Source organism: Tetrao urogallus (genome assembly GCF_951394365.1).
Source record: "Tetrao urogallus genome assembly, chromosome: 2".
Classification (NCBI taxonomy): Eukaryota; Metazoa; Chordata; class Aves; order Galliformes; family Phasianidae; genus Tetrao; species Tetrao urogallus.
Genome location: NC_136814.1, coordinates 28,341,097 through 28,366,536, shown reverse-complemented (window position 1 = coordinate 28,366,536; position 25,440 = coordinate 28,341,097). Strand labels below are relative to the sequence as shown.

The window sequence follows — 25,440 nt, the reverse complement described above, 5'->3', positions numbered from 1 at the left end:
GAGTAAGTTTTGAACTTTTTACAGACACTTGCCTATAATCAGGAAAGGGTTTTAAACAAATATCTCTTGACCTGCAAGCCTTAGCTTCCTCATCTCCTGGATGGGACTACTGATGCTTACCTCAGCTCCTAAATGTAAAACAAAGGAGTCTTATCAGCCCAAATTTGTCACTACTTGCCTCAAAAGGATTATACTTTGAGAGAATTTTGCTCTTCAAGTACTGACTAACATTAATGCTAATACTTCTGATTCAGTTTTTACTCTAGCATCTCTTTTTTTCTACACTAAGTGGTTTTCACAGCAGGTGAAACATATCATACTGTATGGTTAGTGACCTGTACCAAAGAAATAACAGAAATAGGGGTGTAAAAAGGCAAAGCGTGATTTAAAAAAAAAAAAAAAAAAAAAAAAAAAAATCAAAGATCAAATGAATTTTCTGAGCTGTTTTTTATCTAATATGAGACACTTCCAGGTGCTCTGAAGTTAAGAGAGATGCTGGTCCACGTGCTTGGAAAAAAATCCAGCTGGAAGAGTTTAGTGCAAAACTGAAAGAGGATGTGGACAGGATGCTTGAAAGGGCTGTTTTACTCCTCTCATAGTTAAATCCAGTCAAAGCCTGGACACAGCAAAGGGTTGTGGCTAAGAGTGAGTGGGGAGAGAGGGAAGCCTCATTGCCAGTCTTGAAGCACACAGTGTTAAGGCACAGCTGTGGTTGGAAAATACTACTTTCCAAAAGGAGACTTACATGGCAGATAGTTATAGCCTGGGTGTGGGTATAATATGCCATGGGTAGAAAAGTACAGGGATTGTCTTTTGCTAGGGACTTATGCAACCACATATATAGTTGCCCACCATTTCCTCCCTACCCCCCTTGGTGGATTTTTCTATCCAGAAGTGTAAAAATTACAAATTCTGAAGAATTGCAGTCTAGGCTCTACCTAGATAAACTTTTAGACTGTTCATGCCATAAATATCTCTTGGAGGCTGTCTGACGTCAGAGGATTTGGAGAGAGAGGTTGGTCTGAAACTGAAAACAGCAGCAGTTCCAGTCTCACTGCAATAGCACAGCCAGTGAGAGGAGCAGTGCAGGCGTTTTCTCTATGTGGATTATAGGACTGCAGAATAGGGAGGAACTGCACAGACAGAAAGGCATTGCAGTGTAAGTGCAGCTGCTGCAGCAACTCTTCTCATATTTTTGCTTGTCTTCAAGATCAAATCCCTGCCAATATTGCTTGTCCTTTTTTTTTTCTTTTTTTCTTTTTTTCTTTTTTAATTCTCGTCTGAGGTCCTGAAGACAGCTTGGCAGCACACAAGATTCAGGTTTGGCTTGATTGCTGCTCTCAAAGGTATGAAGAGGGGCTAACCATGCAGGTTATTGTGCGAGTGTATAAATGAATTGGGGGTACAGGAAATTAAGGAGGTTGAGAAGGAAAGACATATCTCTGGGAGACTATTAAATTAACTAAAATCTATCTCTTTTGTATTCTAGTAGCAAGACAGCAAAATCTCAGATAATTGCCAAGCAAAACCCAACTTTCCTAGACCATTTCGCAATGCAGATCTGTGTGTTTTGTTTTTTTTTTTTTTAAACTCTTTAATCCCCTGTGATATTATGCAGCAAACAATTCTTCTTTTCTTATGGGAAAGACAGGAAGTTTCCTGGCTTCTTGACAATGCAGTCTTGTCCCACTTTCATTTGCCAGGCTTCTGATGATAACAGATCCTAACATGAGTATGCATTATTGTTTGCAAGTCTGACAAATTTAGTGTTTTGAGCCTGGGGAATACCAAGGGTGCTCCAAAGAACCCACTGCTTCTGCAGAGAAAAAGAGAGATTTTCACATGCAGAAGACAGCTGTAACCAAGTCATATGAGAAGGAGACAGATACTGGAATTAAAGTGACTCTGTGAAAAATCGACTTTGACATACATACAGTGCAAGTCCTAAGGAAAGCTAATGATTTGTAACTTTTTTGTCTTATAATTAAGCCTACTTCATAAGGAGAAGGTGTTATTTGTTTGCACCTAAAATTCTGTGCTTGATTCATGTGATTTACCTTACCTCCCCTCCCACCCTTGCTCACTTGGGTGCTCCCCACTCCAGGAGAAGTGGAAGTTGTTCTGGGAACAGCCTTGGAAGTATAGAATCATAACTGTAGAATGGCTTAGGATGAAAGGGGACCTTAGAGATTATCTACTTTTAACTCCCCTGCCCATAATGTGAAGCATCTGTCCTCTTCAGTGACGTTTTCTCTATCCAGACCCTTGACAGAACCAGCTCATTTCCCCAGATGAATGGAAGAAATTGATACCTCCTGTGTGAATCCAATGTAGCTAATAAGAGCTAAAAAGCTCTTTGCCAATTAGAGTGTGCTTGATCTGTGCGGGTGCTGGAAGGAGAGATGATGCCCTTGAATATAAACACAATGCTGGACTGAGAAGCAGGAGCTATGTGAGTTGCACAATATAGTGTGCTGAGCTGCTGGTAATTGGCTTCAGCCAACAAGCAGTCACAAGAAAGGCTGTTGCAAGTTGCTGCTCTGTAAGCTGAGTTGTTTTGGTAATGGAATACGTCTGCAAATACTTTTCCTCCTAAGGGGGTTGGAATAGATTGCAGGGGGAATTAAACAAGAAAGGAGGAAGAGGGAGTTTTTCAGAAGTCACCCCCACAAATGAAATTGAACAGAACTAATTAGCTGTGCTTGAAGTGACTGTAGGGTTGTCCCTTTCCATGACTGAGTGGTTGATATAGCCACTGTGCTGGCTAATGTCATGGGAAAGCCGATGCTACAAGATATTCCACATCTAGACTCCACTGAGGGATGCCATACAATGCAAAGCAAGCTAGATTGAGATGGAGGAAAAAGCAACTGTACTGAATGCATCTGTAAGAGAGTATGTGAGTCAGAAATAGGTTCTGCAGAGATATGCTTTGGAAGTGAAGCCTCTAGACTTGGTTTGGGATTTGGGTTGCCTTATCGTGACATTTCAGAATTCCTTTCCTCTCCCCCATTTATTTCTTATTAGATTTTCTTCCAGTACTGTAACACCTTCCTTTTCAGGAAGCTGCTTTGTTTTCTTCACAGCAGCCTAATCGTGTTGGCTGGTAATGTGAAGGAACGCAAATGTAGTATTTTTTTTGCGAACGTGTTTGCCCCACTAAAAGCTCAAGGGCTGGCACAGCCAAGACAAGTATCTGTGAGTAAAGAACAATTTTTGATTCTGCAGTTGATCTGTTCAAGTGTATTTGCCAGTATAAAAGTAATATACATAGAGCAGGTGAAAACTAAGAGGAAGGAAAGTAGAACTAAGGAGAAAATTCCAGAAGTGGAGTGCATTAAGCTGACTGGTTGCTTTCTGTTTCAGATTTTTTTTTTCTCTGCCTTGCCATCCCACTAAGCACTGACACTATTTGCAGGGGTTTGTGAGCTTGGAAGGTCTTTGTGGGCTGTTAGTCATGGCTCAGGGTGAAAGCTACATCTGAGGGGAAGGTGGGAAGAGGACTGGGAGAAGAGCTACTGATTCGTCAGGAGACATATTCAGTGTTTTATAACATAAATACATGGACTGTCACTCAGTATACTTGAGTCTGGATGTAGTCATATCAACCAGGGAGTGGTTAGTTCTTCAATGGTAGACACTGACCCTAGAACTAAACAGTGTACATGCAATATATATGGAGCAGATGTCTTTTCAGTTCTGCTTTGCAAAATAGGAAGCAGTTCTGTATTACAGTTTATGACAATCGCAGTGCAGCCTTGAGGTTTTAAAGGTCTATATTATGTGTGCTGAAGTGCTGTCTCATGGTTTCATAGAGCTGAGTAAGCAAATTCTCTGGATAGCTTAGTGGCCTTACCACAAAATATCACTTGTCTGCTGCTGTTCCTGTTGGCTACTTTGGTTGTGCTCCTCATGTATAGGAGAGATCATTCGGTTCATCTTGAAATCAGTCATAAAAAAAATTCTTACCAAGTCCAGACATGGTGTGCACTGTCTGTATTTTATTGGCAGAGAGACACAGCTAGAGCTGAACAGTGTCTTGAAGGTATCTCTCAGATTGTTCTGGTTTTGCTTTATCTTCCATAATACCATAAAATACCCCCAAGGTCCAGTGGAATTCCAGAAACCTATGTAGTCACTGCAAGCCAGCCATCTGACCTAGCTGTTGAGCAATTGGGACCCAATTTCCTGACACTTAAAGGGAAGGATGGGTGCATAGTTTGGCTCTCAGTGCTTTAATTGCTGTGAATTTTCAAACCTGGGTCAATCCTATGGAGATCTGACCTTCTCTCTTCTCCTACTCTGCAGCCTCCAGGCAAGCACAGCGTATTCCCCAATTAAAACAACATTGGCTGCTCTGATTATCATAGGATAAAATAATTTTCATGTATGTTCCTGTGGGTTTTTTCATATTGTTGATTGGTGGTGGTGTTGCTTATGGCTTTTTTGTTTTCACCAGCAATACTTTCTAATATCACACTCCTTTTGTTGCATTTCCAGAATATATACTAGCATGCACTAGATGTGATTCATTTCTCATATTTCTGCAATTCCGATTATCAAACAGAAGAAACACCACTACTACTGCTCCGCATATATCAGGCTGAGGACTTATTTCCTTTAAGCGCTGCATAGATATTATGTTTCATAGTGCCATGTAAACTAGTTAAATGGGAATTATTAGAGTGGTTCTCAGCCAATGTAAGTAGGTATGGGGGCTCCTATGCACCCAGGATGAATGCGTTCCAATTTAGGATTTGGCCTGGTATCTTCAGTGTAGTAGTGAGTGACCTGAGGCTCACATAATGCAAGGCTGCTGTCACTTGCATCTGTGTAAGTTTTTTGTAATTCCATATTGTTCAAAAATCTTATTCTATTATTCAATCTTATTCAGTTATGAGTAGGTTCAAATAGCATCAGAATTTGGTCCAGAGGAACTGAGGCCCAAATTGTGCAAAGCAACCTGTAATTTTGGCTCTTTATTTTTAGTGTCTTGTTAAGACACTTGAAAACTGAGGCAGACAAAATTATAAGCTGCTTTTGAAATGCTAGCTGACTGATTTGGGCAAATCTACATAGTGGGTTTGTTTTTTCTCACGTGCTTTTTACAGCACCATAACTCTGTAAAAGTCAGCTAAGTAGCTGGGGTTTCACAGCAGTGGGAGTTGCAGAAGAATGTGTCCCATGTTGCCAGAAGCTCCCATGAGCTTTGGTGCATCAGTCCTGTGCTCACATTCCATTTTTCTTGAATATCTGGGATGTACTTTGATTTGATTTGCTGAGAACTGTGTAGCCACATGGCCACAAATACATCACACACTAAGCAGTGTTGTTGTCAGTGCAGGCTAAAGAATTTTTAGGGCTGTGTGTTAAAACTGTGCCTGATAATGGTCAAGCTGGCTTTTTCCTACAAAGTATTAACCTTATGCTTTTTGTCCTGTTAATATGCTGCCTGGATTTCATGCTATGTGTCAGATCTGTGTTTTCGATTTTTTTTTTTTTTTTTTTTTTTTTTTTTGTATTTCAACACTTGAGGTATTGGTTTCTCCAATGATCTTTATGGTGCCAGATGGCATCTCCTAATGGTAGGAGTTTTCTAGACTTGGAACAACATGGGATAACAAATCTGACCAGGAGAAACTCGTGTTTTTTGGATTTGGTAGAAAATTTAATCTGAGAGTACTGGAGTCTTATACCAGTGATAAGGTTTCTCTGGATTTAAGAATTAGGCTGAAGGTGGAAAAAGGGAAGTAGATAAGAATGGGGTGAAATGGAATTTAAGGAATGGGAGCTGGACATCATAATGATGTGTTTAGACTGCAGGAAAATGGACGGAGAGTTAACCTCGAAAAACTAGGAAAAATTTGGCAGTAAGGGAAGAATAGGCTCCCTCCCTGAATAACAAGTGCTTGCACACTTCCCAGTTTTGCTGACTACAAAGTATTAATCACTGCAGTTGATATTTCTGCTTATGAGCTCTAAAGTTCACATTCGCTTTTGTTCAGCGTATTTTCCTCTTATTGTGTCCCAAGCTGGATTAAATGCTGGCAGTGTATGTGCCAGTCCAGCTATTTCTTCGAGTGTGGGCAAAACTGAGCTGTGAGACCCAAAAGCTCTTCCCTATCTCTTTGGTATATTACTTTTTTTTTTTTTTTTTTTTTTTTTTTTTTATTTTATGAAGGTATAAGAAAGGAAATGTTTTTACTCCTATGGCTTTTATTATTCAAAGTATTGAACAAACCTGATTAGAGGGGCACTGTATTTTTTTTTTTTTTTTGCTACTTAAAAAACTGAATTAATGAGCCACAAAGTCTTAAGAGAAACTGCACAGTACTCAGTAGGAAAATAGTCGTTTTAGAAGAAAATCAGATCCAGTTTCACCCTTCAAGATCTGACCAGAAGATGAGTTCCCAGGGAGTTTTCATAAACTTAATACACAAACACACACACAATATGGGGAAAAAGAACATTTCTACCAATGAGCACCTTCAGAGTTGGGTTTGGTTGCAAAGAAGTCATGCAACACTACATTTTAAGGCTCTAATGTCATGTGGTAATGCTCCTTTCTCCCAAGACAAAGCTGTGGGAAGAGATGAAAAACCTTAGGGAATGTGTCCACTAGTCGCTATTAAATATGATAAACTGGCTGTATTCCCATCTTCTAGTCCTAAACAACTAAGAGAACTGAGCAGGAGTAGGATCATACTATATATGGTATTTTGGTTTGCTTTTCCTAACTATTTGCAGCTGGCTGTTGTTTGGAGATAAAGTACTGGTTTAAATGGACATCAGGTCTGACTAGTTGTAGTCAATTTCTATGTTCTTGTGGTTTCCAAGAGACACAACACTGTGAAGATCCTCTGACATTTCAGCTGCTGTAAGAGTAAGAAACAGTCATCTCCCTAAGATATGGGCTGAGGAAACTGACCAGGTACGTATAAATCTTCACAAACTTGTTCAAACATCGGAATCCTTTAAATGTCAAGGATGATCATGGAGAAATTATACCTTCATTTGCAATACTGTCTCAATCTTCTTGTCAGTTAAAGAAAGTGACTCTCTCTGTCTCCCAGTTCAAATCTGGATTACAAACATCAATTTTTTGTACAAAAGATTTCACTGGCTCTTTCATTCACTTTTCCAGTAATTTTTAGAAATGTTTCAAATTTTCTCTTGAGCTAAAATATTTCTGTAAATTTTTATATTTCATGAAGTGTACTTATCAACTGCATGATTGTTGCTGTTGTTTTCATAATTAACAAATATTTTGGGTGCTTCTATTTTCCAGGAAAGCTCAGGGCTTTTTAAAAAAAATTTTTTTGAAGGCTGTTTTTAGATGTTTCAGGCTGGTCTTGAAAAATCATTAATCTATTTGCGCGCTCTTGGTCCTACACTGTCATCTGTTTTCTCTCAAAGCTGTGACAGAAATATGTGGGAATTCCATGTTGCTCTGTATCAGCCTGCCAATTCTCCTAATTTCCTTGTCACAGAAAGCAACTTTTTCAAGATGGAATGAAACTACTGTAGAGCTCTATAAGTATCCTTGCATATATCTATTTGTGTGTAGAAATTTCCTGGACAATTCCAATGCATAGCATGATGTAACTTGGTTTCCGTCTAACACAAAGATATTTTGTTCCCTAAAAATGTTGTAACAGTCTAATCCCTCTCTGTAAATATGTAGTCAATAAATCTTCAGCCATAGCACTTTTACTTTCCGTTGATTTAAGTTCAAGCCCTTGAATGCAGTGGGTATGGTATACTCATTGGCCAAATTGCTACACCTCTGTAAGAAACAATCTCCTATTTAGCTATTAGGGGTTAAACCAAGAGAATGTATTCTTGCCTCTGATCTTCTACTACAATGTTACGTGAGGACACAGGAAAGAGATTTTATAATGTTAGCAATTTATTCTTTGCATTCAGCACTTTCCTTTGGAAAATTTCAGAGCTATTAATGGATTTAGCTCTCTGTGAAACTGAGGCACTGCCTATTCAGATGCCTGCAATTTGAGATAAAGTACATACTTGACAGGAGTATGTACTACCATCTACATACTCTCTTTGCACATACGTTGAAGTTTGACAAAGTCATGGCAATTATACTCTTATGACAGTGCCTTTATCTTTTGTCTCCTGCCTTGTTGGAAAGTCATATATTGACAAAAGTTATACTTTTTCCAGAATGCAAATTGACCACTAAATTGCAATAGTTGGAAGGGATCTTGAGATCATTGATACCACCTTCCCCGCTAATGCAGGTACATGCAATAGGTGCACAGATAGGCATCCAGAGAGATTTGGAATATCTTTATAGAAGGAGAATCCACATTCTCTCTGGACAGCCTGTTCTGATGCTCTGTCACCCTTACCATAAAGTTCCTCCACAGGTTTGTATGGAACTTCCTGTGTTCAAGTTTCAGGCCATTGTTTCTTGTCCTATCACTAAGAAAAGCCTGGCCCTGCTCATTTGCCTGCTATCTCCCTTTAGATATTTATAAACAGTAATCAGCTCTCCTCTTAGTCTTCTTTTCCCCAGACTTAAGATGGTCTTTCTGTGTAAGAGAGATGCCTCAGGCCCTTAATCATCATCATCCATGCGGCTGGACTCCTTCCAGGAGATACCTGTCTTTCTTGCACTTGGAAGTCCAGAATTGGACACAAAGTTCTAAACGTGGCCTCACCAGGGCAGAGTATAGGGGGAAGATCGCTTCTCTCAAACTGCTGGCCATGTTCTTTTTAATGTATCCCAGGATACCATCCCCCTATTGCAGAGGATGTTTGCCTCCCTTTGTTTCTCACTCCCTCATTTCTATGCTTCCCAATGCATCTAGTCATAATCCTTAATTCTGTTTTTCTCTCCATCCTTCAGTTAGGATTTTTGCCTGCATTAAGGATATAGAATCACTTCTAAGAAGTGATCACTTCTAAGAGATCTGCCCTAACTAGGTGGAATGAATTTGTTTGATTTAGCAGCACAAAACAGTAGATAGGGTTTGTCAGGATATTGTTCTTCCTTAAAAATGTTGTCAGGAATGGGGCCATCAGTTAGTGCAGACAGTCTTGGTTTTCTCTCTGAGTCATTGGCCATTAAGTTGGGATGCCTGGACTGTGAGTACCCTGCTTAAATCCATTTGGCAGAATCCTGACCCCCTCCAGGCAGGTGACCCCATCAGCATCTGCACAACAGATGAAAGAAAGCAAGATCTTGACCAAACATGAGGGGACTTTAGTCCTTTGCTACTTTTGCAGCCGTATATACAGCGGGAACCAATTAAACTGTTTCTAACAGCTGAATGCACAGACAGACAGTTGGTTTTGTTCTAGCCTGTGCTCTGATCTGTCAGCATCCTCCTGCACTGCTATACAGGGAGAGAGTAATAACCACGCTAGGGCCCTGCCAATATGAACTGTCTTCCAACTGTGCCCTACTGAGATATGAACTTGCCCTCCTTGCTTGTTTCATACTTTTACTGCCCTAAGGGTCAGGCATCCCAATGAGTGAATTTCTCTGGCTCAGTTGTAGAGGCCCCAAAATGTGTTGCCAATGACAGAAGTACAAAGCTTGACCTTAGTCTTTCATCATCAGCAGGATTCAGGCAGCCTATGTGAGTGTTTCTAAGTCTTTGGCACTCACCATTACTAAGTTATAGGGATAAAAACAGATGCATTTTCTGACTAGGTGAAATTTTCCTGGGGGGACCCATGAAGTGTTTTCCAGCTGTGTCTGGGCTTATCTAGAATAGTTTCACATACCTGCTGGGGGACACGCGTTAAGCTATAAATGTCCAACTGTGCCCTTTGTGACAAATTTTATGTTCAAACAGAGGCAAAAATTAGCAACTCCTCACTGCCTCATCCTCTGCTTACTTACGGTGCTGATGTTTATTGTGCTCACATCTATTAGGACATCTCCGGGGGCCCATACTCTTTCTGATTTTCACATCTGTTGGTGTAGCTAAACTACTGTGAAATGGGAGCCTTGTCTAGGAAAAAGCCTACTGTAAATACAAACTGAAGGTGACCTAATATAACATGTTAACGTTTTTGTATGGTGTTATTGCACTTTTCATAAAAAGCAGTTTAAGAATGCTGCTTCATCAGACTTGAAAGTTAATTATTCGATTACTAGCCTTTATTTTTGCACAATCTATTGACAGATATCTGAAGAACCAGACTTGAATCTTCACCTACAGTTCATATTACATACGCATCAATATTTTTTGTTTTTGCTTTCAGATAAAAGACTATCATTTGTAGCTGTACGTGTTTTTATTCAGACAGCATGAATATTCAGAATGGACTAAATTATGATCATATCATAGGTCAAAGATCATAGAGGTGATACTTTGCCTTTAAACAATGGAATGCATTATGCAACCTCGTTGTCAGCTGCTTTAAATTCAGTGAAAAGAGTTGTCTCACTTTAAACTACAAAATTTTTTTGCTTCTCACTATTCACTTGAAAAATCCTGTGTTAGTATGTGATGCTACTGGGATAAAAGTGCCGTGGAGTCTGCTGGACTGCATGTCTGTTATGTGGTGTCTGTGCCTGTAGGAAACAGGATGCGATGACCTTGTAGTCCTATGAATGCACATGACACAGAATCCAATTGACCATCCTACAGCCTGTGGTGACATGGGAGTGCAGCAAATTAAAATAGAAGCAGATGGTGAAAAAGCCGCCTCTGTGTTTTGCCTTCTCTTTTCTTTCAGGGGTGTTGCCTCAAGTCTTTGATCCAAATAGCTTGCTGAAGAAGTGTGTCTCTGAGCTATGATGAAGCAGCACTGGGGTTGCTGTGAATTCTTTTGCTCTCTCAAGAATAAACTTAATTCACAAAGAAGCTAGAGGGCGCTTAGCAATTTGGTCCCAGACTTGAGGACAGCAATTCCAGAGAAATGGGAAATACTTTCAGATTTCAATGAAAAATACCCCTATTTTAATCTGTAGCTTGCTTCTGCAGGATGGCCACTGCTGTTAATTGCCATTGGCTGTTTGCATGTGTTAGGATATGTGCTTTCCCATGTGTTCACTATTTATCTACATATCAGCCTGCTTTTTTTTTTTTTTTTTAATGGAACAGGCTGCATGACTGTGTGAGTTGTATTTTTTAGGTTTCCTGTTTAAACTGTGTGACCCTAAGTCCATGAGCTTCTGTAGTTGCATTTGGACTTCTAAAGCTGAATTTATCACTGAAGTTTTAGAGCCTTGTTTCTAGAGCCTTATTTGTGGCTTATACACTCTGTACCTTGTGATGCTGAAAGGATGGGAAATGATGGGCTCTGTAGACACAGTGAAGCTCTCCCTCTCCCTCCAATATAAATAAATAAATAGCAAGCAGTTTCCCCAGTTCTGTGATACTCAGAAACAGTTTAAATAATCCCTGTGTAGCAGAAGATGCTGTGCTGGACTCGTTTATCACCTGGGCTCCAATTATTTTCAGAGTGTCTCATGACATGAACCTTTGGGTTCACAGTCTGTTGTACAGCTCCTAAGCAAATGCACTGAGGCTTGAGTTTGTTCATTGGTCAGTGTGTATGCTTCTTGAAACACCAACTTTTACATATTCACTGAGGAAAGACACAGTAATCACTGTATTATATTAGTGTCTGCATATCTGACACACCCAGTGATTTGTTTGCAGACTTTCCCACACCCTCAGAGTTGCCACTTCTTAGTTTGGGTCATTTTTACCATGGCTGTGTCAGATGTCATTTTCCCTCCAGATATTTTTGGGTGTAGCTGATTGTAGCAAGGAGGGAGGATAAGAGAAGTCTGCTTTTTGGAGGATGATATGCAGCTCACCTGAGTTACATAATTAGAGAGTATTAGAACGTTTTTCTGCTTATGATGAGCTTTTTTTTTTTTTTTTTTTTTTTTTGACTTCTTTTTTCCTCACCATATGCTTCCTATCTGTACACTCACAACTATTCTTTCCTTTTGTTCTTCTTCCTTTACCTGTGGAACATGATAGTCCTGAGAATCCGAAATGTGTCTAACCAGAATTCATCTCACTGAGTCACTGGGCTAATGCAGGCCTTTCATTTTATTATTGCAATTAGGTATAAGTAGGAAGATTTCATTGTACTCCTATTTCATCAGGCCTGTCTGCCATGTCAAGGAGTCTAAGTGGTTTTGTTTATTAGTATTTTTGATTTTATGCTTTGTTTGGACTATGCAGCTATAGGAGGTCTCCTGCTGGCAAATGATGTCACAAAGCTGACTAAGTGGCCCCTTGTCTTGCCTGCTCTGCTAACTGTGCTGAGCCAAGTAGCATCTGTCAGAGCATACGCAAGCATAGAAGGGAAGGGAGGACTTTGTTTACTCAGGCAAACAAATGAGCTGTAGATGAGAGCTGCTCTGCTCTTTGCCCATTAATTACAGGCTGCACATTTCTCAAGTTCTAAAAGCTAAGCAAGCTTCACCTTGCTTAATACTTGGACAAGAGACCAAAGTCTATAGGAAGCAGTACTGATTGTTTAAAGGCACGTATGAAGTTTGATGCAGGTTTAAGACTGAAATCTGAGGAACTTGATATCAATATGGCATAAAAGTTTCTTGCCTGTGTTCCACATAGCACTAAACTAGTCATTTTTAAGGTAAGGATTCAAGGGTTTAGAGTGTTAGGTTACAAGTTACATAGTGAATTAACGATTTTGGTCAGTACTTTTACTTTTTACAGTACAGTAAAATGTGTGGTTCTCAGATACTTGTCATGAGGCACTCCATGAATGGGAAATTATCTAATATAACTGCCTTGAATTTCCGGTTTCTGTTGGTTTTCTGGCTACTTGTTTCTGACCCCCTGCAGGCTCTTAAGGCCATTAACAAACTGTCCCCTTAAAAAAAAAAAAAAAAAAAAAAAAGGTTCTGAATGATCCCTTAGACTCCACCACTCTGGGAGTGTGGTTACACCAGGCCAGTGTAACATACCACGTTTATGTAGATACTCCTTAGCAGTAGATCCTTCACTATTTATCTTCAAATTTTGTATAATCTGTGATGAGATCCAGAACACCTCTGCTGTAGCAGACATTGGCTTTTCCTTCTAGAGCCTGGGTTTTCAGAATTCTTCAGTATCCACATCATCAGCTGACTTCAAAAGGAGTTGTGGGTGGTGCAGAGGCATTCAGTCGCTTGCCCAAGGTCACAGCGACAGCCAGGATCAGAGCTTTGTGGAGCATTTCCGGGCTCCAAGTAAATAAATGAATGAACATGACAAATTGATAGAAACTTCTAAGCTGAGTGGATGGGGCTTGTATTTCTTAAATAAGATTTAAACAGCTACACTTTCATAACAGCAGCTATCAGTACCTGTGCAGCAGCAGTAACTACCAGCAGAGTAGGGGCTATTATCTGCAGATGACATCATCTTTTCCACTGTAATGATTGTTTTTAAAATATCACAGCTTGGGAATTGCTCGGAATGCCCCTTCGTATGTTGGCTTGGCACTAGCCTATGAGGCAGTGGGGCGAGGCAGTGCTTCTTGGTTACTTTCCTGAGATTTTACCAACTGTCATTCCTGTGTGGTGCAAGGGATGTAGCAAGCCCTGCTTTTTCATATCCACTGCACTAAGATTAAGATTGTCTGGAAAACTCTAAAGCTATAGAAAGCAGTATGTTGGAGCAGGGCCTCAGAACCATCCTTCCTTATGCGTCACTGGATGTGCTAGGGAGTTCTGGCTACACCTTTGCAGAAGTATAGGAGTTCCCAAGTTTTCCACAGCATGCTTCAGTGATCCAGGTGCAGTGAGCAGTATGAAACCCCCACATACTTCAGGAATAATGTAGGCTAGGTTTTCATATGGTGTTGCAATTCATCTAGTGTTGATTTAAGAAATGAAACAGAATCAGGGCTGCAGAAATGGACTAAATATTTTTCTCATTTAGCTGAGTGTCTAAGCGCTAGGCCCTAAGACGCGCTCACACAAAGGCATCTGGCATTGAATCTGAGTCAGGTACTATTATCCCTCTTTTAGAGAGTCAGAAACAAGAATTGGCTTGCCCATGCCCACACAGAAATGCACAGCCAGAGTCAGCGTTAAAACTTGGTTACTCAGAGGCACTCAGATGTGCAACACGTAGCACACTTCTTCCCACACTGCCTTCTATAAAGTAGGTACATTTCTCAGTGGTCAGGTACAAATTCTTTGATCTTTTGCTGTATTTTGCGTTTTCTCTCTTTTCGTGTAATTTTCTTTTTAATTGTAAATACAACTCCTCGAGTCTGCAGTAGTTTGTATCTTGCACAAGGTTGTAGAACTCTCTATTGTTGATGCTCCTGGATAAAATGATGTGAGATGTACTAGTGAGAGAGAATATATGAGAGTTCCAGAAGTGGCAAAAAAGTTTTTTCTTTGTAATAGCAATGCACAATGCTGAAAACGAGAGAACAATCAATTTGAGGGAAAACAGTAAGTTCTAAAAGGTCTAGAAACATTAGGTTCATGCTGAGCTTGAGTCGTTGGTAGTTTTTGAATACCTTTGCCTCTCCCTAGATTCTGGGCACAACTATTTGCGTCAACCTCCCTATGGCTCGGAGCAGGAACTCCAGGCTCCTTCTTTTAAAACCTTTGGAATTTACATAACCCTGCAATTGTAGCAATGCAAAATGTGGCTCTGGTTACAATAACATGGGTTTAGGGAACGCTGAGAAAGATTGTAGTGCAAAGGCATAAAAGCAAAACAAAACAAAACCCTACATGCTGTTTTAATTTTCAGCAGCCACGTGAGAACTGTCCTCCAGTTCCTAGCTATAAATACATTTCTGCCGTCATAAGAGGACAAAAAAAAAAAAAAAAGAAAAAAAGAAAAACCGACAAAAATAAATATAAACAATTCTCATTCTTCCCCAAATTTTCTGAAGGTTATGAAATAAAGGAAAGTAAATATTTCAAAAGCAGAGTGTGTCTGTGCTGAGGAATGCCAAATTAGTACTCAAGGGGGTTGATATTTGCAACAAGTGAAGAAATTTGGCTTTAAGCCGATCTTTCCTTCTCCACCAGCTGTTTTGAGAAAATCACTTAGGAGTGCCTATGGATAATATGCCAGGCAATGCTTCTTAAGCCCCAGGGTACACTGCCCCACTGTCAGCTGAGGCAAAAACTTTGAGATGAATGAGGACTACACAGAAGCATGCCTGCTGCTTGTTCTTGTCAGATGTTATGTGTTGTGTCAGGAAGATGGGACTTGGTGCCAGGGTTTTTCTACTTTTCCAGTAACTTGGGGTTGGGCCTGCAGCTTACTCTTTTGAAGGCATTGCAGAATTAATGGAAATGTTCTTCATGCCATTTCCCCAGCTTTGAGCTGGAGACATTTTATTTATTAGACATAATGTGAAAGACAGGATGGATAGAAGGCTGTGTAAAGTATTATATATATATTGTAGAACTGGGAGGAGTTTTGCTGCACTGACTCTCTAACCAGGAAAAAAAAAAAATCACTTCCACATGAGTGGTAAAAATAAAAAGTAGCTGGGGTCTACAGTGCATCTGCTTTCCAGAAACCATACCAATACTGAAAGCTGGAAAGACAAACCTTTCTGGAAGATACTGGTGCTCTTGGAACAAGGTCTGTAGTGCTGCTGGGAAGTGTGAAATCTGGTCATTTCAGGGAGTAACGCTTCCAGTTAGAATGCTCTGGTCCTTACAGTGCAGTGACCAGCAGAGCATTCTGACTTCAATAATCGAAAGAAAGACAGAAGCTGGTGAGGTTAAAGTTAAAATAATAATAATTATTTTTTACTGTAGAAACGTTTTAAAAACAAAGAAAAGCCAAGTCAGAAAAAGACAGAAAATGTAGTACATGAGTACCACTGTATAAACAGCAAGTGGTGTGTACTTCTGCTGGTACAGCAAGGCCTACCTGCAGACAACAAAGAGCATTTCTAATTGGCCTCATTTGACTCAATGGGAAGTTAGGCAAGAGAAAGAACAACGTTGCAGCATAAAAAGACCAGGCACTAGGTTTCTCTGCTTGTTGAGGAATACAGACAACATACTCCTCAATAACACATGCTGAGTACAAAAGGCAATGTACAATGCTGTACAATTATTTTCACTGCTCTATTTTACAGTCAGTTTTCCATTGCATTGTCACATTCAAAATCATAACTTTTCAAATTCATTACAATTGAGCTGGGGATGAACAAATAACAACATGTTTTCTAAGGAAAACTCTTTGTGCCTGTTTGAAAAATTATCCCCAAGAACCTATGTAATTTTTCTGTAGCATCATGGAATCAAGGGGAGAAGTGGACAGAAAATCTTGACATCTTTACTTCCTCATGTTTAATCTCGTCTCCATCTACGAAGTTTTGACCTCAAAGAAAATGTCTCCTTGTGAGTTGACAGGCTTCAGAGAAAAAGAAAATCGTATTTTTCCAGCCATCCAGGTTAATCAATAGAAATAGCAGTGGCTGTACCACTGGCTGAAAATCTAAAAAAAAAGGTATTTTGACTCTCTTTGTTGAAATGCAGGATTGGGATGGGTTTGACAGAGTTCTGAGGTAAAGAAAGAGTGAGTAAATGAACGAGTGAACACAGCTGTAAGGTGCTATGAAGTTTTTATTCCTGTGTGTTTGGGATGACCACATTACTCATAAGTGGTTGGGCCTCAAGTGAGTTACTCAACTCATCCCAGTTTAAAAAAAAAAAAAAAAAAAAAAAAAGCATGCTTATTTGCTTTTAATTTTTACAAATTTGTTGATTTTAGTAGTTGTTTGCCTTGCTTTTTCCTCTTTTAGATGATATCATGTCAGAATAGGATTTAGTTATACGGTCAATATTGACATGGTTAAAATGTGCACAGAAGGCTTTTGGAAAATATGTAAGGATCACATGGTTGGGTAATGAGATGCTGTGGAACTGGCTGTTGCAAAAAACGCAAAATTAAATAGCCAGTGTGTCACAGCAAAAGCAATGGTATAAAAATAAGATCTGCTTAAATAAAGCAGCTTATAGTTATTATATGTTTCAAAATAGAGATTAGGTGAGCTGCTCAAATTCATTTTTGGTGGATTGGAATGAAAAATTATTACAATTGTAAGCATTATAGGATAAGCTACCCTGCATTCAGACTGAGGGGTAAGGTATAATGCTTTGTGAACTGCATGAGAGGGCTTCTCTTTAGGGAATATAAGGATAGACTGACTCATGAAATTATAATACAGGGAATGAGTGCAGAGCGACCTAGGGTCCTGGGTTCACATGAGGGTTTCCCCACATAAATCAGGTAGAAAGGTTTGGTTGAAACTTCTTTCTGTGAGTTAAAGGTCAGAAATCCTAAAATGTAGCCTAATATATATCAGTGTGATGGAATCCCAGGCTGCAGGACTGTAGGTGAGGAAAGAAATATCAACGTCAGCAAAGTGGGAAGAAACTGTCTTGCAAGAAAATTGATTGATTTAGGTTGACCCTGAACTGTGGTGTTGTTTTGAATGTGTGTGAGGTCTCCCAGAAGGGGATATCTTTGCCTTTATGAATGCTCCCTGAAAGCATAGGAAGGACTGCAACAGAAGGAGAGACTGATGTTAGCATGAAATGTTTCTCCAGTCTGTGCTAGCAAATGCCTAAGAGTAACTCATCACAGGAATGGATGATGAACCAGATGTGAGCTCATGCGCCAGGCTTGGTGGGCAGTACAATAAGAGCAATGCTATGGTGAATGTCTGTTTCAGACCACCTAGTGAGAAAAACAAGTAAAAGAGACCTTCAGGAAACTGGAAAAGTCATGTGGTCAAAAACACAGATACTGATGGGGATTTTAACCATCATAACATCTACTGGAAGGGCAATATAGTAGGGCACAAGTAATCCAAGAGGGCTCTGGAATGTACTGATGACAACTTCCTAATACAGATAGTAGACAAGCTGAAGACAGGAGATGCTCTAAATGGACCTGGTATTTACAGACAAGGAAGAAAGGGATGGGGATGTGATTGTCCAGGGTACCCTTGGCTGCAGTGACTGTGGGATGGTAGTGGTCAGGATTCTGAGAAGAGGGAGCAAGATGAAAAGCAACAGTTTCGCTTGAATTTCAAGAGAGCAGCAGATCTAGTCTTGACTTAAAGAATCTCATGAGACACGGCCCTTGGGAGAAGAGAGTTTCAGGAGAGTTGGTTGCTTTTTAAGGATCACTTGCTCCAAGCTCAAGGACAGTCTGTTCTGATGAGAAGAAAGTGAAAGAAAGGTGAGACGAGGCCTACATGAATGAGCAAGTAGCTTGCCTTTAGAAATCTCAGGCCTCTGAAACCAGTTGCAAAATTCAGGAATATTTAACCTCAATGGAAGAGGATCAGATTAGAGAACATTTTAACAAAGTATAAATACGGAGCTCCCTGGGACCTGATGCATTACACGCATGAATGCTGAGGGACCTGGTTGATGTCACTGTGAAGACACTCTTCATTAACTTTAAAAGATCAAGGCAACTATGCGAGGTTCCTGAGAACTGGAAGAAAAGCAACTCTTACGTTTATCTTCAAGAGGGACAAGAAAGAGCATCTTGAGCACTACAGAGTACACAGCCTTATCTTAGTCCCTGGGAAGGTGAGGGATCAAATGTTCCTAGAAACTATTTCCAAACATATGCAGGACAAGAAGGTGAATGGAGGTAGTGAGCATGGATTTGTTAGTAGAAATTATGCCTAACCATTCTAATGGCCTCTGTTATGAGAAAACTGGCTTTATAGATGGGAGAGAGAAATAGATGCTGTTTGTCTTGACTGTATAGCACTTTTGATACCTCCCTCTAGTATCCTTGTTGAGAAATTGAAGCAGTGTGGGCTAGATAATTGGACAGTGTGGTTGCTTTATAACAGCCTGAGCTACTGGGCTCAAAATGTTGTGGTTCATAGCGAAAAGATCAAATGAAGGCCATATTTATAATATATCCTTGGGTGAGTGCTAGGGTCCAAAACTTCTTAACAACTTTGTTAATGACCTAGATGATAAGACCAAGCACACCCTCAGCAAGTTTGCAGACATCATAAAATTGGGATGAGTGATTTTTAAATCAGATACTTCTGTTCAGAGCCACCTCAACAAGTATCTCATGAAATTCATCAAAGGGAAATGCCATGTCGTTCTCCTGGGGAGGAATAACATCATGCACCAATATAAAATAAGTCTGTTCAGCTGGAAAACAGCTCTGTGGAAAAAAATCTGGAGTCCGGATGGGCAACAAGTTGAACATGAGTTTGAAATGTGTCTTTGTGGTAGATGCCAACAGGGCTGGATTAGGAAAAGCAACGTCAGCAAGTCAAAGGAGGTGATCCTTTCCTTCTTCAGCCTCAATGGGACAAATCGGAAGTGTTGCAACCAGTTCTGGGCTCCTCAATATGAGAGAGCGATGGACATACTAGAGAGAGTCCAACAAAGGGTCACAAAGTGATTAAGAGGATGGAACAATTGACATGCGAGGAGAGACTGAGAAAGATGGGACTGTTTAGCCTGGAGAAGAAAAGACTTGAGGTGTATAAATAGCTGATGGAGAGGAAGCAAAAATGTAACCAGATGCTTCTCAGTGTAGCCTGGAGACAGGACAGGAGTTAACGAATTAAATGAAATACAGGAAATCCCTGTATTCAAACATTAAAGCAAACAAAACCAAAACAAAAACAACAGTAGCAACACTTCTTACTGTGAGGCTGATCAAATATAGGGATGGTTTGCCCAGAGAGGTTGTGGAGGCTTCATGCATGGAGATTCTCAAAATCCAGCTGTATTGTGTTCTAAGCAACCTGCTCTCATTGCCCCTTTGAACTGGCATATTGAAATAGATAATGGCAGAGGTCTCTTTCAACCTCAGCTACTCTGTGATTCTATTTTTTTCCCTTATGACTGAGTCACAGTTCAGTAACTGCGGTCACAAGTGGCACTCGTACTGGGGCCAAATACTATTTGGGTTATGTTGTCTTACATCCTCTTAAAATAAGTTATTCCAGGGCAAAAGTGAGGAACTGTGGCAAAGATTGAAGTTTCTGGAGTTTGGATAGAATGACTTCAAGTGCTATTTATAATTTGAGTTTGAATATCAGCCTTCAGTCCCTAGAGTTTCTAATGTGACATCTTTCATTAATATCCAATTACACAAAAAGTAAATAAATAAATTAGTAAATAAAGAAACAAATCCTGACTTTACCCAATGTTGATAGGTTTGTGTTAAAACTGATTTTGCTATTTCAATGGAAAATGGGGTTAATTAAGTGAAAACAAGACCCTGTGTTTCTATTATCCCCAAAAGACTACTGTTTCTATGAATAACCTTAATGCACTCATAGAGGAACTGACTATTTTAATAATGTTTATCTTAAAACAGCTTAGTTAAATGTCATCGGAAGAAAATTAGGATAATGTTGCTTTAATGATATTTCCTAAAATGGCAGTACAGCAGTGTTTGTGGGATGTCCTGGAGCACAATAATTTGTCTTTAATTAAAATGAAGCAAACAAACAAACATAAGAAGCAACAACCAAAAACAACCTAATAACAAGTAAATTGGCTGACTGATAGAAGTAAATGATTCACAATAGATCTGGCCCTAACTCCTGGAAGTTATTTCTCTAGAGCAGCTGATACAAAGAATTCAGAGCCAATTGTTCTGTATCAGCTGAAACCCATCTTTGTATACGCTAATCACACTCGGCACATTTTTTTCCCTCTAACATTGATAACCTATGATCATTTCCACATACTTAAAATTAATGGGTAGAGCAACCAGTCAACAATTTTTCCATAGTGCAGATGTAGTTGTTGCAGATGTAATGGTACATGTGAAATACTTGCTCTGGATTGGATTATGTAGTAAGCTGCAAATACCATTGAGTGCTTCAGCAAAGAAGCATTTAAGTTCTTGCCTCTACATGCACGAGTAGTACCCACTGCCTGCATCTTCTTATGCTTAGTGTCATGAATGTGCTTAGAATCCCTCTGGTTTCAAAGTGATTTAATCAAAATACTGGAAGATCAGCTTTCACTGAAGTTAACAGAGGCCACACAAGAACTTGGTACAGATTTCTTCTATAATTTCTTTTAAAAACTACAGAAATACTAGAATATTAGAAAGAATATTAGGAAATTAGAAAGCTAAAAGGAACGCTTTATTTGTAGTTGTTTCTCCAGAAAGCTATCTCTACTGTCACATCAGCTCTACTAAATTGTCTGAAGGTGGGTTTTTCCTACATGATGAGGTCCTTGAATACAGAGAACTTAATATTGAGAGAAGAGCAAATCAGAAACCATGCAAATCATTCAGGTTAGTTCTGATTTTCATGTGGGGAATGGGAGAGGAAATCCTAAAAATCTTAGGAACCCGATTTTAGTTATCACTTTTTATTTTCTTAAGCTTTCATGATGTTACCTATGTTCACAAGGCAAAAGGAATATTCCACCTGCTGTGATGTGTTCTTCAACACAGAGCAAGGTTACAGCAAAAAGGGCTTTACTGTGCCTAATTACTGATAATCCAGGTGTGTTCAGAAGAAACATAACTCCTAATGGCTTTGAAATTGTAAGCTCCTACTCTTGTTCTTTTCACCCAGTCACCATTTAAACAAAATAGAACAGAATTGTATCCAAGCTTTGCTACAAGTTTTAGTACAGCTGTTGTCATCCAGTTTGAAGGTCAGTTTGATAACTTGCATTTGACCACATTTATAATCTAAACTGGAAGCACATAGGAAATGATAATCTAGTAATGTTCTTGATTTTATGCTCTACTTTTTCTCTTTCCTTCCATACTCAGTCCTTTATTCTTCCAGAATGGCCACCAATTCAAGGAAAACTTAGTGTTTCCTCCTCTGTGTAATTTAGAATCCTTCAGGGCTTCAGTCTGTTAAGGAGAGCTTGTGCATGAAGTTTAATTGCACCTAACACTTCATCATTTTAAGTGTGCTTTCTATTTCTCTCATAGAGCTTGTAGCAACCACAGAGTAAAAAAATAAAAAATAAATTAAAAAAAATTAAAAAAAGCATGAAAACTTTTTTTTCTATGATATTTCCACTGTACAACAAATATTGTGAAGTCATGTGAGCTAGATCTCAGTCCTCACAATTTGCAGCACTATTTACATGAGTGCAATGAAAGCGCAAAGTGCTGTTGAATTAAGGTGGTGTACATTTTTTGTGGATGTAAATTATTTATATGAAGTATAAAGATTGGTGAATCAGTTGCCAGAGCTCAAACTCAATCATATTTCCGTCAAATCGAGTGATAACTCTCCAACAGTTGTCTTCAGAGATCTGATTCTTGTTGGTATGTTAAACAGGGAGAACCCAGATGACCATACAGCTAGCTGATACATGAAAATTACATCTGCTAAACTTCACATTCTTTTAGCTAAAACAAAGTATAATCTTTTGCTCACAGCTTCAATTTCCTAGCTGTGTATGAATATGCATTGAAGAAAAATATGTTTATCTGATATAATTTTTAAACATTAGCACTTTACAACTTCGTAGTCTTTTGGAAAAACAATTTCATGAGATTAGCTACATTTCTCTAGGTGACCAGTTTCTTTTCTGGCATGTGCAAGGATTCTGGAACAAAAAATTACTTGGGGTTTGCATACATAACTCTTAAAAATAATCAGGATCAGTACCTACTTAAATATGTGCTGCTTTCTTGGCATACACCAATATTCTTCTGACTCAGGCTGCCAATGATGGAATTAAATATTGCAGAATCTGGGTGTGCCCCTCTTTATGTCCCAGTCAACCACTTCACATAAAAAACTGTGTATTTTTTGCTTCCAGATGAACTCTCAGTCATGCTGGTAATCACATATGTACCTCTCAGCACTCCAGTAGACCATGGGTGCTCTGCATTCCCACTGAATTGCACTGTCTTGACAAATTCAACAAAAATGGCTTACAGCTTTCTTCTTCCTAGTCTTCACCCATTACTGTCAAGCAGATTTCCAAGAGAGCAATTCAGCATCTTTTGCATAAAAGTAAGGAGCCACATTTCCTTAAAACTTTGTCCCAATTCCAGGACTCCTAAATATACAGGAATTCCTGTAAAGACAGCCAAGTGTTCTCCAGGAAAGTGTGTGTCACAGATTAGGGCAGATTCTCTGTGATGGAAGTTATGTCCAGGAAAATGAGTGTGGGTTAATATTGGTGCAGTACAGGAAAATAAACACCCAGAGCCTCAAAGGCCAGAATAATGAGGTTGGCCATAAAATATTGAAACCAAATGCCATTTGCAATTAATTGCTGAAATATGGTCAGCTGGCTTCCTAATTGATTTCAGCTTCTTACTAAGGGATCAGTGCTTCCAATTAGTTTGCATGTAAACTTCAGAGAATATTGGATAATCAGAGCTTAGCTCTTCTGCAATGAATACACAGTAAACGAATGTCCCCTGCTTGGCATCATAGGTGGAGCCAGGACTTGTTCCAGTTGCTTTTCTCCACTGATATGTTACAAATGTCTCAAAAGCACACAGAACTGGCAAACTGGCAACCTTGAACGGACTTTTGAAAGAAGTGAGTTTTCTAGGTGGAATAGGAGTGGTGTAATAGCTCCGTCACCAGTTTTGTAAAGGCAAAGGATGTTTAGCTGAAGCTCTCTGTCTGCTAAAGAGCTGTTTCAAGACCCACGAGTAGCTTATTGTCATTTACAAAACCTCAAGGTTGTTCTAAGTTGGTAATAGAGTCTTAATGTACCCTGATCAGTTGTAGGACCACAGAGAAACAGGCAGTTTGAAGATAGCCATTACTTTTTCACTCTGGTTTTGTGCTAACCGGAAGTCAACCAAAGTAAAAGCTGGCTGAAATACTTCCCCCAAAAGCAAACAAACAAACAAAAAAACAAAAAAACACAGACAGAGAATCAAAACCAACATACAAACAAAAACCCCACGTAGCAGTAATATTGCTTTGCATGGTACAGTGAGGAGATGCTCTAATTGTTGTGTGGTATTTCAGAGACTGAGAAACACATTGTAACAACTTCTATACAGAGGGTGTGAAAGTCTTGCTAATTCTTCAGCCTGTAGCGGCAAAGCAAAAGACTTTGACTCTGTATCTGCACTGAGTGGTGGTGTCAGGCATGGAAGGCTGCCTAGCTCACAGAGCCATGGTGTTTAAACCCATTGTCAGATGAAGCAGGCAGCCTGGCACTTGGTCTCTGCTCACAATGGGCACTTTTGTTTTTAGATTAATATACCCATGTCCTTTTGACAATGGATCAAACAAACAGTTTGAATCTTCAGAGGCAGAGCAGCATCTCACAGAAGCTTTTGCTTCTACATTGTATAAGAAATCTGCTTTTGGAAAGCACATAACCAATTTTGGTTTGTACTTCCCTTTCCTCTTGTCCATTCGCTTCTTGTAGGACCCTAAAAGGACTTTGTTTAAATACATCTAAATATTTGACACATTTGCTTCTTCTGTTTTGTAGCAATTAGTTGTGACTTTGAGGATATGTATATCTGCATTTTGGGACTGATTTCTTTCATATAAGGGAAAAATGAAAAACCATGAGAAAGAAAGAAAATATGGGGAAGTTTTTAATTCGATGTTGTCAGTTGGCATCAGAGACTTCACCCATGGTGCTTATTAGGTTTTGGGGTTGACCTTGGTGGTTAGAGTCTAAAAATGTTTTTAGAAAGAAGCAGGTATTTTCTTTGATGGTCTTATTCCTAAATTCTCAAGGAGCTGCCTGTTTAAGTATATTTGTGCAGTCCTGAGATGTAGACCTTATGCTGTGTGCTGTTCAGAAAGAGAAACATCACTTTTTCTTGTAGCTTCTGGTTTTGTTGTGTCCTATAAGCCGAACGCAACAAAATAGTTTCTATTAAAGGTCAGCTCTTATGGAAGAGGATTACTCTGCAGAACCAAACATTTTTGCAAACTGCAACACTTTGCAGGGATGTATCAGCAGTTCAATATATACTAATAAAAAGCTGGCTTCTCTGGTATCTTTCATCCCAGGCTGTTATTAATACAAACATTGAATTATATAGCACACAATCTAACGTACTTTTCTGTTATTGGGGAAATAGTCACAGAAAGAATCAATGATTTATCTAGTTTAATGTACTACTGGCTAAATATCGAAGTGTGCAGCAAATTTTGAATGCTGTGTCTTTATTTTGTTTAATATACCACACATTTCTCCTTCAACCAGTAATAGAAACCAGGAGTTGTGTTGTAACCGTTAGACAATGCTCTGTCAATGGAACATCCAGATGCTGCAGTGAGAGGGGGGATGGCTTTCACAAGGATTTGTAAGAACTCTAAGGAACAACATATGTAAGGAAGAGCAGATACTCTTAATTTATCTTCATATTTATAGTGATTTGATCATTCTGGCCCAATGACACAAGCCTGTTTCCTGCTGGGCACATTCTGGTGTTTTGCACATTCTTGTTTTGTGTTTGCAGAGTGATGGAGCACCACTTTAGTTTCCCACAAGACCCATTTTCTTCCCAT

General features: G+C 39.3%; 1 protein-coding gene across 1 annotated transcript in view; it reads left to right on the top strand.

The window, feature by feature from the left end:
• Window positions 1–25,440, top strand: part of DAAM2 (dishevelled associated activator of morphogenesis 2) — a gene marked incomplete at both ends in the record, with an annotated part of 191,530 nt that overhangs the window by 6,617 nt on the left and 159,473 nt on the right. Inside the window, one exon of the mRNA XM_079550426.1 lies at window positions 21,113–21,257. Within this exon, the coding sequence (XP_079406552.1) occupies window positions 21,113–21,257 (145 nt within the window). The remainder of the gene's footprint in view (window positions 1–21,112; window positions 21,258–25,440) is intronic.